The sequence below is a fragment of the Ammospiza nelsoni genome, chromosome 6, assembly GCF_027579445.1.
Source record: "Ammospiza nelsoni isolate bAmmNel1 chromosome 6, bAmmNel1.pri, whole genome shotgun sequence".
Taxonomy (NCBI): Eukaryota; Metazoa; Chordata; class Aves; order Passeriformes; family Passerellidae; genus Ammospiza; species Ammospiza nelsoni.
In genome coordinates, this window is record NC_080638.1 from 15,915,904 (window position 1) to 15,929,893 (window position 13,990).

Consider the following 13,990-nt stretch of genomic DNA (forward strand, 5'->3'; position numbering starts at 1 on the left):
CATGTCATTAACTAGAAACACATTCTTCACAGGAACTACTGATAGATTGAAATAGAAAATTCCTTTTCCAGCCCTTCCCTGCAGGACACAATGACCCTGAGCCAATGGTAATCAATTCCCTGATCTCTGTTTCTGCACTGTAGCAGGAAAACAATTATTCTCCATTTGGAGTTTTAGCTCAAATTTCTCAACCAACTTTTCCACACTTGTCCTATCCCTTCCTTCTCCCTTTTCCTGCATACTCTTGGCAATTAACGATGCTGAAATGTCAAAGTAACATATGTTTGATAATGAGGTCTAGATCTAATTTGTCAAGGTACTTTAGATGTCTAATGATGCAAAGATGAGCCTACTGAGATTTTCATGCCTTCAGATTTTGATATCCCCCTTAGATAAAATTAAGTACTTGGATGTTTCTGAAAACTCCAGAAACCTGAATTGTAAAAAACCAATTACTTTGCAGGCATAAAAACAAGTTTAATTTTTTTCATTAGATTAAACCAGTCAACTCCACACTAAGATGAAAACCTACTGTTAACAACCTTAAATCTCTATTTTCCTTCACATTATAAAGATTCAAGATTCACATGCAAGAATGTATGTCCTGTTTAAAACAAATTACATAATTATGTCTGAGCAACACATTTGTTTGAGCATCATTAGGTCAGTTTTCTGGTATTATTTACTCCAACAAGACTTGAATTGGGACTATTAAAAGAGAGATACTGCCCAGAAGAAATTAGCATGGCATATACTATAATTATTTACTCAATAACAGGTCAAATCATTACCATCTACCACCTGCACAGAAGGTAAATAATGAGTCCTCTATTTTTGTTAAATCCCTAACCATATTTTAAAATATTTATACTGAGATGCTTTCAGGCTGCTCTGGACAGGAGGCATGAATCTGAGCTGACTCTTCTGGACACACACTGTAACACAACAAATATATCACAAATGAGCCATGGTTCACTTCTGATTATCTCCCTCCTAGCCCAGGAATAAACTACATTACTTTTTAAGGGTTTGAAAGAATTTTTGTAAGAAACAAGAAAGATGATATGCAGTTAATCCTGTTTTATTCATAAAGCATGGAGGCAGAGAGTGGGGAAATAACTTATCTATTAGATCAAGGGAAGGGCCAGGAACAGCATCCAGATTTCCTGAGCACTGAGTGACATGTCAGCAGGACACATCCTTCATCTTCATAGCTATGACCTTGGAGGAAGGGAAGGGGAAGGAAATTTGGATGAACTAATTCAGGTCTATTCTGTAACATGAATGACTGAAGCCAAGCATTCCCAAAGAAAGAGCTCTAACAAGGAACTTAAGTGATTTTGGTGACACTTTTCATTGCCTGAGCTGGGGCTACCAGCCCTGATGATTACTTGATAAGACTACTCTCCTTGAACCTGGGATAAGGTTGCATGTTCCCAGTCAGGCATTAGTATTTTCTTATCAAATTAAGGGAGCTTTCATCTGATAGCTTTACAACACAAGTGTGCAGCCCACACTGGCTGCATCCATCACTCTGAATAGACCAGTGCACATGGCAGCAGCTCTGAAAGATGAGACAACACCTAATCTGCCTCAGTGCAGCCAGCACTTACAGTGCTCAGATTGTTCAGCCACAAGTCCCTTTCTACATATCTGACAGATAGCACAGCAAATGTGATAACAACTGAATTGCACCTTGTGATACTTTGGCACATATAGAAGACATGAAAACCAGTTCTGACCTTTCCACTGTTGTGAAGAACATACTTCTAAACAAGTGCTATTTAAAAACACAGCAGAGTTTCTGATCAGAAACATCATGTCATCTGTTGTAGTTTAGCATCAGACATTCAAATTACACTTCTTAATCATGTTATGTCCTCTGCAAAAAATTACAGCCTTGCTGAAATGAAATTAGTTCACCTAATAAGGCTGCAGGGATTCTGTATGGTTCGTCACCACAGTCTGATTTTCTGCTTATGGAAGTATATTCTCATGGATAGATCACCACATTCTGGAACTTTGGCTGCGGTGCTTGTTTCCCTCACTAGCTGAAAGGGTCAGCTTCTTATATTTCATTTTCCCCACCTATAAAGTAGACAACCTTCCTTCCACAGATTATTGTTATTAAAGCAATTCTCAGAAGTGTGACTGGCTTATACATGAAGGTTGGATATAAATCATATCTCTTGACAAACACTCAAGGAATTTAGAGAACCCTTCCACAAAATCACTGCAGCATCCATTGCATAACAACAATCCTCTGTCTATCAGAGTGTGTGGATTTGATTTATAGGTAGGCTGGTTTTCCCTCATTCCCAATCAATTGAAAATAAAATTAATTGTTTCTCTAGGTACTTCTGCAATTTGTTGAACCTTATCTACAAATTATTATAGCCCAAAAGGCAAAGTGCAGACTGTAGGAGTAGGAAGTCTGCTACTGTGAAATAAACAGGCCAAAAATGTTCACACACATTGATTAAACTGTATATTAGAGATGGCAGGAATTTACTGGAAACCATATACAGGAGCTGCAATACATTTTACCATCTGTCACCTTGCCTGAGGGTCAAGAGAAGAAGTCCCAACAGAAGCTGCTGGAGTTCAGAACAATTTTTTTCTCTCCCTTCAAGGCCAATACCCAAGTCAGACATGAGTGGAATCTCTAAGTGGCTATCAGAGTCCAGGTGCTGTGTCCCCTTGGGGAAGGAGGGCAGGACATGGCTGACTCACTCCTGTCAGACCAGGCAGGATGCACTGGGGATGACTCTGAGGTCACTGCCACTTGAAAGACACTCTTCAAATTGTCAGGCATTAGCCTGGTGCTGGGATGGAGCACACATCTGAGCCAGGCACTGCTCCTAGTGAGCCAGAACCGCTTCAGAGCTCCATGCAAAGATACCAGCTCAGGCCTGAAAGTACAAACACCATTCTGTAGCTGCACAACACCTCAAGCTCATTAATTCTAATTCCAAATTAGTTACAGTTTCACTCAGGTTATGTTGCTGGAGCGCAGAATGCCCAAGAATGGTTGTCCTTTCCTATGAATGGAATAGGCAACTTGTTTGACCCTGGCTGGGGATTCCTTCTGATCTTTTCATCTTGACTGTGTATCTAGAAAATCCTTGACTCCACAAGTTTCCAGGAGAGATTTTGGGCTTTTTCTGCATTACCACTCTAGTCAAGCCGAATTTTAAAATTAAATTAGAATTTTATATTAAATGCCCCTACCTGGTCCAGGATATGTTCCCAGAGATCTTCTGCATCTCGCCAAGAATGGCCAGCAAGAGAGATGACTTACCACAGCCCACCTGTCCTACAATCATTGTTAGCTGGCCTGTGAGGGTAAAAGGTTTACATAAGGTTATGATTTAGCAAATAACTATGGAAAAATATCTTATTCTGCTTATCTGATGCAATTTTGTACCTTGAGGGATTCGGATATCAATATTAGACAACGCTGGAGGACCTTCAGGTGTCCAAGTAAAAAATCCATTTGTGATCTATAACAACATGGAGAAATAAAATAAACAGAAACCCAGATTTAGAGCTCACTTTTTCCCCCCCAACATCAGAGACACTTCTTTTTTCATTACACTGAGCATGGGAACAGAGTTAGCCTTTGCCCATTGCAGGAAATAGATCTTCAAGTGACTGATTTTGTGAAGGACTGTACTTTGATGGGCAGAAACCTCTGAACTCAAGCACTATTAGAAAATTATTGAGAAATCATAAGGACAAAAAGTTGCCATTTAGAGTTTCTCTTGTTCTGTTGTCTGTAAGGTGGGTACATGTAATAGGTGAAATGATTATAATACAATTAAATTACATCCATGCCCAGTTTGCTCTCTGCAGAGCCCTGAATGTCACTCGAGACACAGTGCAGTTTTCACAGCAATTCCAACCCCCAAATTCCAAGCAGACCTGCAGAACATTTCATTAAATCAGATATTGCTGCCCATTACAGAATTTTCTTTTGTATTTCTGACATGATTCCCAGATAATCTAGGTTTTAATAGATAGAGAAATAATTTCACTGAAAAAGACTGAAACCAGGAAACAAAGCCTGTTCAGACTTTAAATGGAGATTTCCATGGATACCACGAGAAACAAGGGATGGGAGATAATTTTAAATTTATACAGGACCCTCTTCCCTCACTTCTTCAGAGCCACTAAAGCCTTCAAAGCCTTTCAGCTATGCAAGGTACAACAATTTTTCATCTAAGAAGCGTGGAAGGGGACACTTTTATCACACTCTTGAGAAAAGCTGATACTCCTATCTTGAGCAAAGCGAGCGTGGTGTTCCTCCCTCTGGATTACCAAAGGCAGCCAGAGGATCCTCTCTCTACTGATGTCCCTTCCTGGGCAATGAGCTACAGGCAGGCAGTACCTGCACAAATTCCCTGACCCAGGGCTACTGGTGACAGTGGTGTCAGCAGATGGAGCCAAAAGTTATCCCTGGGCCTGGCTTTCCCTTCAAGCCTTACAGAGGTTACTACACTGGCCTCTCCTTTGTGACACTGTTGCCACTCCAGGCAGTCTTTTGACCCAACTTTGCCCCCAAAACCCTCTTTCAAATATTCCTCTTATTTTCCTGGAAGTCTGTTAAGAAGGATCCTGCACCAATTCAGCATGTATAAATAAAACCCAGAAAGCATCACCAGTTGTCCTACTTAGTCCCATGAAACTGAATTATTCATCCTCTTTTGCTGGAAATGCAAATGTATTAGCAGGCTCCCTAAATAAACAGCTTCATCACTATAACAACCATCGGGATTTTTATTACTTCTGGTCATTTCCACAACAAATCAAGAGCAGTCTTCAAAGCGGGTAATTGTAATTTTTTTCTTCAGACAAGTTAGGTCTTTGGGAGTTAGTTTTTAATTTCATCTGGGGAAAGGCTACTAGGAATTCCAAAATAGGAAGGGAAGACCCATGATGACATTATTTCGGGAACATCTAGAACAAATTCTATTTTCTTCATCCTATTATTCTATACAAACCCTGGAACTGGAAGAAAGAGTCTAGCATACATAAAAGGTTGGGTGAGATGATCTTTTGAGGTTCCTTCCAACCTTGGCTGTTCTGGGTTAAAAATTTTGGATCTGAGAACAGGGCTAATGACTTAAACACTTGAAATAGCAAATGGCTGGGTGAAATCTAAAGGAACAATTGCAACTAATTACAACCTAGAGATTAGTAGTTAATTCTTAAAAAGGAAGACAGATACAAGAAAGGTGGAGGTTAATCTCTGACAAGTGCACAAGTGTCTAACAGTTCACATCAAATGCTGTGTCTTGAACTTTAAATTGCCATCAGAGTACAAAAGTGACTATTAGTGAGCTAATATAAGTGTTATTAGAGTGACCTTCATATCACCTTTACACAAAAATCATCTGCTTCTGTGATGTTAATGGGTCTCCTCATGTGAGAGCTGTAATTGTTCCAGTCCTCCCTGGCAGGCCTCTTGCGGTTCACAACCTTGAGTGGCTGTGCAAAATCAGAGAGACAGAAAAAAGCACTAATTGGTGGCAGCATCAGCAAAACGTCCCAAACTCTAGCAACCATAGTGTGAATGATACAATTCAGGGTATTAAAATAGAGGTTTTGCAATTGCAAGAAATAATCAGTAGGAAATGGAGGAGTGAAAAATTTATTCTGGGTACAAACGACTGCAGCCACTTCACCAGCAATGAGACAGCTTTACTCACCACTGCTTGGTACTTGCTGTGATTATCTGCACTTCTGAGCTCTGAAGATTTATCATGCTCTTCTCCAATTTCTTCACTTGACAGGAATTCACTCAATTTCTGCACACTGAAAGGGGAAAAAATCCCACAATGACACCTCAACCTTGGAAGCAAAACTTTTGTTCAGTGCAATGTTTATTACAGAGCATCCCTTCTTGTACTTCAGCTGCTGTCTGCTGCAGTTTGTTTGTTCTTGTTTGGTAACAGGTGTATGAAAACATGCAATGGGAAGTTACTCAAGGAAGCTGTCAAAACCTGTCCTGTTGCCTATTAACAGTGATATTTTAACAGCTTGTGCACGTACCTCAAGTCATGTCTCTTCTGACACCACCAGAGAGATCTCACACAGAAGTTTTTTCAGGCATTTGGTAGGACACAGAAGGGCTACAGCAGTGGCTTCTTTTGAAACCACTCACCCATTTTTAGTAATTTATGAATTTTATAGAATTTTAGTCATTTATGCTGATCAAGTTTGGCCCAGTCAGTCCTACTGAAGAGCCTTATAAAAGTTGTACACTGTGAGCGAAATTCAACCAGCTATGGTGAAATATGATGTGCATAAGGTAACTAGATAAAGGAATACACCACAACAGAATAGTGTTCAACAGATGAGATATAAAAGGAATCCTGACAACCAGCAACAAAGAAGAAGGCATAAAATTTTCACTAGCTGCTTTGAGATTTAATTAGCTAAGAGATAATGTGCCTTTATTAAGACATTTAACAGATCAGGGCATTAATTTTATCTCTGTACCTGACTTTATAAAATGTATGTCTAATCTACTCACAGGAACACCAAATGAAATTTGTGAAAGAATTGGACTGAATCATGAACTCAACATCAAAGGAGCTCAATTAGCTGGAAATAAGTCTTCAAAATTATAAAGTGCCAGAAGGTCTAAAAATAAATTTATGAACAAGAGCTGAAAAAAATTGATTTCAATGTCTAGCCAGAGGCTCACTGGGGAGAAAGAGGATAAACAATGCCACTGGAGCATTGTGATATGTGGTAATCTGTTAGGATGTCAATCTTATAAAATAAGAATTCACCTGCCAAGATTTATTTTGCATTTCACTACCAGGGATTTCTTCTTTAGACAGAGACTTATTTTCTTCTAAGAACCTTATGAGATCCCCCATTGATGCCAAAACATTGCTGGATCCAGGCACTGCAGAACTGCCTGAGGCAGACTCCCTGCACAGCTACCACCTGCCCTGCAAGCAGAGATCAAAGCCACCCTGGGACTCCCTAGGAGAGAACTGGTTCTAGAGTTTTTCTGTCAACTTTACTGATTGCTAGTGGCAGCTGGGGACTGAGATCAGTGGATCTCTTAGGGGATTCAGTGGAGGGAATTTAGCTAGAGCAGGTACTACAATCTAAACAACAAAAAGAGGGAGAATAATTATTTGGGATGCGACAAGAGGAATAACAATGAATTCGGGATCAATTTTTGATCCCCTAATGGGAAGGTCTTTTATCTCAAAGGAAGTGATTAGAAGACCCATTGCTAGTGATATTAATATCTATTTGCACAAAGTTCTGGAAAACAGGGCTAGGAATCTTACCCTTTTTGTTCAGTGAACCAAATATTTAACAGAAAATTTCAAATGTCTTTCAATGGACCAGATGATGGTTTATATGTTGCCTATATGGATTTGATATATAGCTGCCCTTATGTTATCTGGATGAAAATTACACTGATATTTGAGAAATTTCTGTGAAGATAGAAGGAACAGACAGAGAAGTCCCCCATGTATCTACTCCAGGGCCTAGAAGGGCAGGAAGAGAAGACAGCAAACATTCTCAGACCATGCATATCCAAACAGAAGTATGTTTCTATTAAGCCATCCAACAATATGATTTTTTTCTCTAGTTATGCATTCAGGTGTCTGTACTCTCTGCAAACCCCTGCATAATGCTCTGCATAATTCTGGAATTACTCCTCCTGAGGCAATTATTGAAGAAACACAGTAGAGCTGTGAGAAAATATTGTCTTAGAGGCAACAGCTCTTACTTAGGATGCCAGTCTGTTCTGAACACTTAAAGAACAGAAAAAGGACCTTCTCTGAAGAGCTCTTGCTGACAGCAGAATTTGAGTATTCCAATATCTCCAGAGGGGAACTTATTTTTAAGCCACAGAAAGGACATATTGATTAAAACACTGTTATTTGCACGCCTCACTGGAAAGATGGTTTGATATTAAACCCAGTAAGAGACATAATACCACTCTTGCCACTTAACCTTTGCTGATTGAAAATGGCACACTGCACTCTTTGTCCCTGAAGACTCACACTGAACAAATGCATCCATTGGCTCCTCAGTTTTAATTTTCAGTTGCAGAAACACTCCACACATTAAAAAAAACCCAGAGCACCACTATACAAAGACGTATCAGATTTGTCACCTTCCTAAAGACACTGAACAGTTGCTCCTCTCAGAAGCAAACACCCAAGCCCATAACTTTGAACATTTTCAGGGCTCCTACATGGAACAGAAGCTTTAAACCTGTCAGTCTTACAGTGATTCTGAGCAGGTCAATGCCCATCCATGGGGATGCTTTGCAATTGGGCAATGTGTAACAATTAAAGATACTGACAAGATTATTGATCAATATTATTGTCCTTGATACATTGGGCATCAATCACTGTAGCCAACAGTAAGAGAGCAGGGTTTGTGGAGTGTCTGGGAAGCAGAGCCAGTAACACTCTCTTATTGTCGTTTACATGCAGGTTTCACTGCTGGATCATCTTCTGCACCACTTAGTCCCTTTCTGTCACTCCAGGAGAAGCTGTCTTTGCACACATGCTAAAATCAGTTAGACTATCACAGCCTAAAACAGTGAAATACAAATTTGCCAAGTCTGGTCACCTTTGCCTGACCAGCTACTCACAAGCAGGAAGATGTAACAGTAGGACACAGTTGCAGAAAGCAAAAAATAGCTGTGTTCAATTAGTGCAAACTCAACTGTCTGCTTTTTAACATTTACTAAAGTATTTCAGCAACCACATCTTTTTATGGCTTGAAAATATCTGGCACATGCTTCCAAAATATTCCACTGAAGGGTGAGGCACTCTAGAGAGAGCAGCACCACCAGCACTATGGAGCAATGCACTCCGGAACACTACCTGGGTGATACAGACAGCCAGCAGGGATGATGCCAGCTTTGTTACAGAGCTTGATTCTTGTCTGCACCACAAACAGCCTGCCAACAAGAAGATATCTCCAGAATAACCCATGAAGAACTCCCAGCTAGCAACAATTAATACTTGGCTGATCCTAATCACTCTCAAATTGTTCCTGTGGCATTAGCAGGCACAATTCATTTGCAAAGAAATCTTTAGACAAGCCAAAATAAATGCCTGCTGGTAATAGGCACTGTCAGTGTGGGCTCCCAGGCACTTTGCTGGCTGTAATCTTTGCATGAAAATTTGCCATGGCTCAAGGGACTACCACAGTGGCTGCAAAACATTTCCTGCCAGCTGCTGATGCTCTCAGATTTCACACTTCTTAGGAGAGAGGACACAGCTGTGACTTTGCACTGTCAGGGAATTTTCAAACACTGAAGGCAATCTCAGCCTTGTGCTGCAGTCTCCCATCTCCAAAGCAACACAAAGGAAATTAAGCAAGAGGTGGTGGCCAATACCTGTCCCATAGCTTAAATAAGCTTGTCAGACAGCTTCATTGGAGGTCAACCTTGTCCTAATAAAGAAGGAAGTCCAAACTCTGTTTCCCCTATCAGTCAGATAGAGTTACACTGCATATGAAAAAGCATTAGGAGGTTTTTACACTAATCTGTTGATACTAAAATTCCCAGTGAAATAGCAGTTCTGGTTGTTACTTGGTCAGCTTTTCAACACTTAAACTAACATGTTCATCAGAAAGTAAAAATTCATCAAGGCTGGATTAGACATTTAGTCGTTAAGTTACTGTGACTCTTAGAAGTGATTTTTAAGGTTTTTAATTTGCCTGTTTCAGTCTAACTCAGCCCCAACAGGCAAAACCAAGAGATACAGGCTGAACCACATGTCCTTCTGTGATTACTGTTTACCCTTCTATGTGCTTGATGGAGGGGAAAAAAAGCTGGGAGGCAGTTTACAGATAAATAATCACCATGCTATTTCTAAACTTGAAATTGTAAAATGAGCAATGGGCACATTCTCAGAAACTGGATAGGTGGAAGATATTAATTTTACAGTTCTTACCTTACTAATGCTTTGACAGTGGATCTAACCACACTTGAGAGCAGGAACAACGGAGACACAAGGATATGAAACAGGGAGAGGGAGGCAAATGCCACTGATGGGGAGAAGTCAGCCTTTCTTGTCAGATGAGCATGGACAACAAATGTCTACAAAGAGACAAACATCACCATCAGTGCTTTGCCATAAAGAAGGAAACAAATTTCATATTTCACAAACATTTCAGTTACAGAACCTTGATTCATACTCTCTTAACAGTTTGGAGGACTGCTGCATGCTCTGAGCTGCTTCTGGTCCCAGAAGGCAAGTGAGCATTTTCCATTCTTTCCCAGACGAACTGCAAATGTGCAGCAGGTTTGCATCCTGTTCTCCTCCCTCCCCAGCTCCACATCACTTATACTTGAAAATGCAGTTGTAATTAACACTATTTACAAAGTCCATACTTACTATGAGCACAGCTGCAATTGGTATTGCTGCATTCATAAAGACTGTGAAGGAAAACACATAGGAACATTTAGGAACAATTTTCATTCAGACAGGCTAAATGCTAAAATTGACAGTTTGGTCACCCTTTTCTTGGCATGAACCCCTGAAGGACTCTATAGAGTGTCAGATATTTCTCTCACCTACATTTAGAGGAGCTTTAATGAATCCTCTAACATATTAATAAATTCTGTAATCATACTTATATAAAATAGTTGAGTTATTGCACATATCTTCTAATTCATTGTCAGAGAGGAGAATTAAAAAATGTAAGTATATTAGAGTGTGTAATCACAAATTAAAAGCTTCAGCTTTGAAAGACTAATGTGTATTAAAGTCTAGAAATGCACAGTTTACGCCTCACCCCTGGAAAAAAAACCCTACATATTTTTCTGACAAAAATATTGTGTGTTGGAACACAAAGCAGCCTCTCATGTCTCTTTAATGGTTCTACTTCCTGACCAGTTTTCACACTTTGTATCAATTCAAGGTAGGTACATGCACAGAAATTGTAAAGAAGGGAAGCTTGCTGCCTGCGACTCTGTCCTTCTGAATGCCATTAAATCTTTGCCTTTGCACTGTGCCTTTGCGACTGCTGCAGTACACGGGTTGCTTTTAGGGAGCAGTGTGGTGAGAGAATCTAGCAAAGATGATCAGATTCTCAGAGATGGATCCTGCTCTACTCCTGTCCACAGCACAAGATCATGCCTGTCAAATAGGCAGCTGGATGGAATAAATATCCTGTAGGGTTGGCAAAGCTTGCTGCAGAGTTAAAACACCTAAAACACTTGGTGGATCCCAAGAAGCTGAGCTGAATTTTGCTATTAAATGAGATCACCAGTACATACAAGGACTTCAAACTTCTTTCAACCAAACAAATATGAGCCATTGGAATTTGGGGGTTGCTTTCCTTTTTTTATAAATTTTTTTTTTCCAACTATGCAAGTGTCCAGAATAATAAAATGTTTTCTAAAATAACCTATTTTGCAGCTAAGACTTTATGCTTAATTAGTTTTAGTCAAAAGGACTTTGTTACTGAAAAAAGGTAGACTAAGAACTGAGAAAAATATTCAGTTGGTCTGGATATTTTAGTAACAGTAACCACTGTTATTTTCCTGTGAGAAAGCCTGGAGTTATTTTGCTTCTGAGAGATTAGGCAAAAAATCATAGAAGTAGGAAAACCACTCCTTTCTTTCTCTGTCTTTCCAGAATTTTAATGTACATTAAATCCTGTAAAGATGCCACCCAACTTTGATTCTGGTGGGGGCCTTTCATTAAAATACAGGAAGAGGCAATTTCTATAGTGGCTCTTTTAGTACACATGAACAATTCCATATACATATAGCCTGGATCCTGGCACAGGGGTGAGGCACACCAGATCCAATTTCCATGTGGTCTTGAAATGTAATTTTCTTGTAGTCTAGCCAACACTGCCCTGAAACTTGTAGGTATATTTTCTGTAATCCAATGCAAATCTATTCCTTGTGAATAAAATAACTCCAACCACATTCTTTATTTCTGTTAATAGCTATGTGTACTTAGAAAAGAATTCCAGAGTCTATTCAACACTCTGTTAAAAGAACTATTTATAAAAATCTCTTTTGTTCTGTCTTAGTATTCTAGCATCTTTCTGCCTTCCTCTACATCACAAATACAAAAAATTGTGGTCCTCTAATGCCTTTTAATTGTTTTTCCCTAAAGAAATTAAATAATACGTTCACTACAATAGTAGCCAATGTGTTTTGGGCTGATTATGCCTCTCATTCTAATTATACTTAAGGTAAAAGAGCAAATTCTCCTGTATTTACATTCCCTTTTTAGTCTGCAAAAGTGCAAGTTGGCAAAGACAAGTGTTATTTCTGCTAAAGTCTGAAGGTGTAACTCCTAGGCTGAAATAACAGGAACCTTTATAAGCCAAAATTATAAGCACCTTCAGCATAAAGCTGCACTGCTCTACCCCAACTGAGAACTTATCTCTTGTGTCTTGCCCATATAAAATTTAATACAAAATAAGAATGCAATTACAAACTCGGAATGTTTCATGAAGCATCAGTAAATATAAATTTCTAGAAGCATCAGTAAATATAAATTTCTAATAATACAGATTCTTATGTCATTGCTTCATAGAATAATCAGTACCCCTGGGATGAAAACAACTTTTCCTACCTCTTGCAAATGACTCTGTGAGGATTTAAAATCCAATAAGCCTTCACAGCCCTACAGCTGAACCCTTGGCCCTGACTATAAATAGATTTTTAATGCCACATGAAGCACTGCAGACAAAGGGAACCCATCTATGTTGATCTGGGAGTAACACAGAGTTTCTGCTCTCACAGCATGCAGCCAAATTCTGTTTTATGTCAAAACAGAAACTCCTCTCCAAGCCCACAATGCCTAGGATTGCCAGAGAGAAATTCTGGTCTTAGAAGACAATGAATACCTCAATTTAATGTCAGATAAATTCAGTGGGATCATGATCTTTCTCTTAGAGTACATTACCTTATGTGATCATAAGAACTAGGCCTCCTTATTATCCCAGGAGATATTTGTACAGGTACCTAGTAGTGCTCAAAAACTTCTTGCTAAAGTTTTCCATTTCATTAATATCTCACAGATTATATATTTTTCAGTGTGACTTTACTAATTATTTCTAAAATATTAACATAGCAATTATATAGGTATTGCATATAACAATATGCATCAAACACAGAGTTCAATCTGCTGTAGGTCTTTTTAAAAACACAATAAAGTCTTAAAGCAGCCTGAAAAATAACAGGAGAGGAAAGAATCGGGATACAGAATGATGAAATTGCCAGAATGCTCATACTTTTCTTTCCAGCATATAGAAATGGTTTTAACAATCACTTATTTTAACAAGAAATCCAGATTTTGAGTAAGAACATGTAAATATTGTCTGTTGGAGCTTCAGTGCAAAGACAATGCCTGTCACATATTATTTGTATGCTCTGAATTGTGCAAAATGCAGAAAAAACCCTCAAAAATAAATAAATTTCAGCAGCCGTTTCCTCTTGAATGCTGTGTTCTAGAAGAGAATATTGCTGGCTAAATACAATCTGGGAAATATTTGTCCCTTGAAAGCTTTTGTCCAGAAAAAGTCAATTCTTTGAAGCACACATTTTTTCTTTCAGGCATATTTCCCACACAAGCAAAGTTCTACTGAATTAAATGCAGGGTCTGACTAGATACAAAGTGAGAAGTACAGATCAGAGCCTAAAGCAACTGAAATAATCTCGACAGAGAAATGGGAAACTCATTAGTAGCCAATAATTCAGTAGCACTTAGCTGAGCAGTGGATTACTGTGAAGGAACAGACTTACTGGATATGGAGGTGTAAAGGGCAAAAGACTTGAGGCTAGTCATTTCTTTCTGTCTGGTTTCCTCCACACTGCTGTGAAATATGTGCTCCCAAGCGTAGAGTTTCAGGAGCTTAATGCCCCGCAGCATCTCATTTGTCTTCTTCAGTCTCTCGTTGGAGTACTCCTGCAATATTTACACACACATTTACCTGAAAAGCACAATAAAAACACTTCTTCCCT

At 39.1% G+C, this 13,990-nt stretch overlaps 1 protein-coding gene across 3 annotated transcripts in view; it reads right to left on the reverse strand.

The window, feature by feature from the left end:
* The window catches only part of ABCC8 (ATP binding cassette subfamily C member 8), a 73,091-nt gene that overhangs the window by 32,645 nt on the left and 26,456 nt on the right, over positions 1 to 13,990 (reverse strand). For all 3 annotated transcript variants that reach the window (XM_059474644.1, XM_059474646.1, XM_059474645.1), the window contains exons 10-16: positions 13,772 to 13,934; positions 10,398 to 10,438; positions 9,954 to 10,099; positions 5,712 to 5,817; positions 5,380 to 5,490; positions 3,428 to 3,503; positions 3,232 to 3,337 (exon numbers count right to left, since the gene is read on the reverse strand). In XM_059474644.1, coding sequence (XP_059330627.1) covers positions 3,232 to 3,337; positions 3,428 to 3,503; positions 5,380 to 5,490; positions 5,712 to 5,817; positions 9,954 to 10,099; positions 10,398 to 10,438; positions 13,772 to 13,934 — 749 coding nt within the window. The remainder of the gene's footprint in view (positions 1 to 3,231; positions 3,338 to 3,427; positions 3,504 to 5,379; positions 5,491 to 5,711; positions 5,818 to 9,953; positions 10,100 to 10,397; positions 10,439 to 13,771; positions 13,935 to 13,990) is intronic.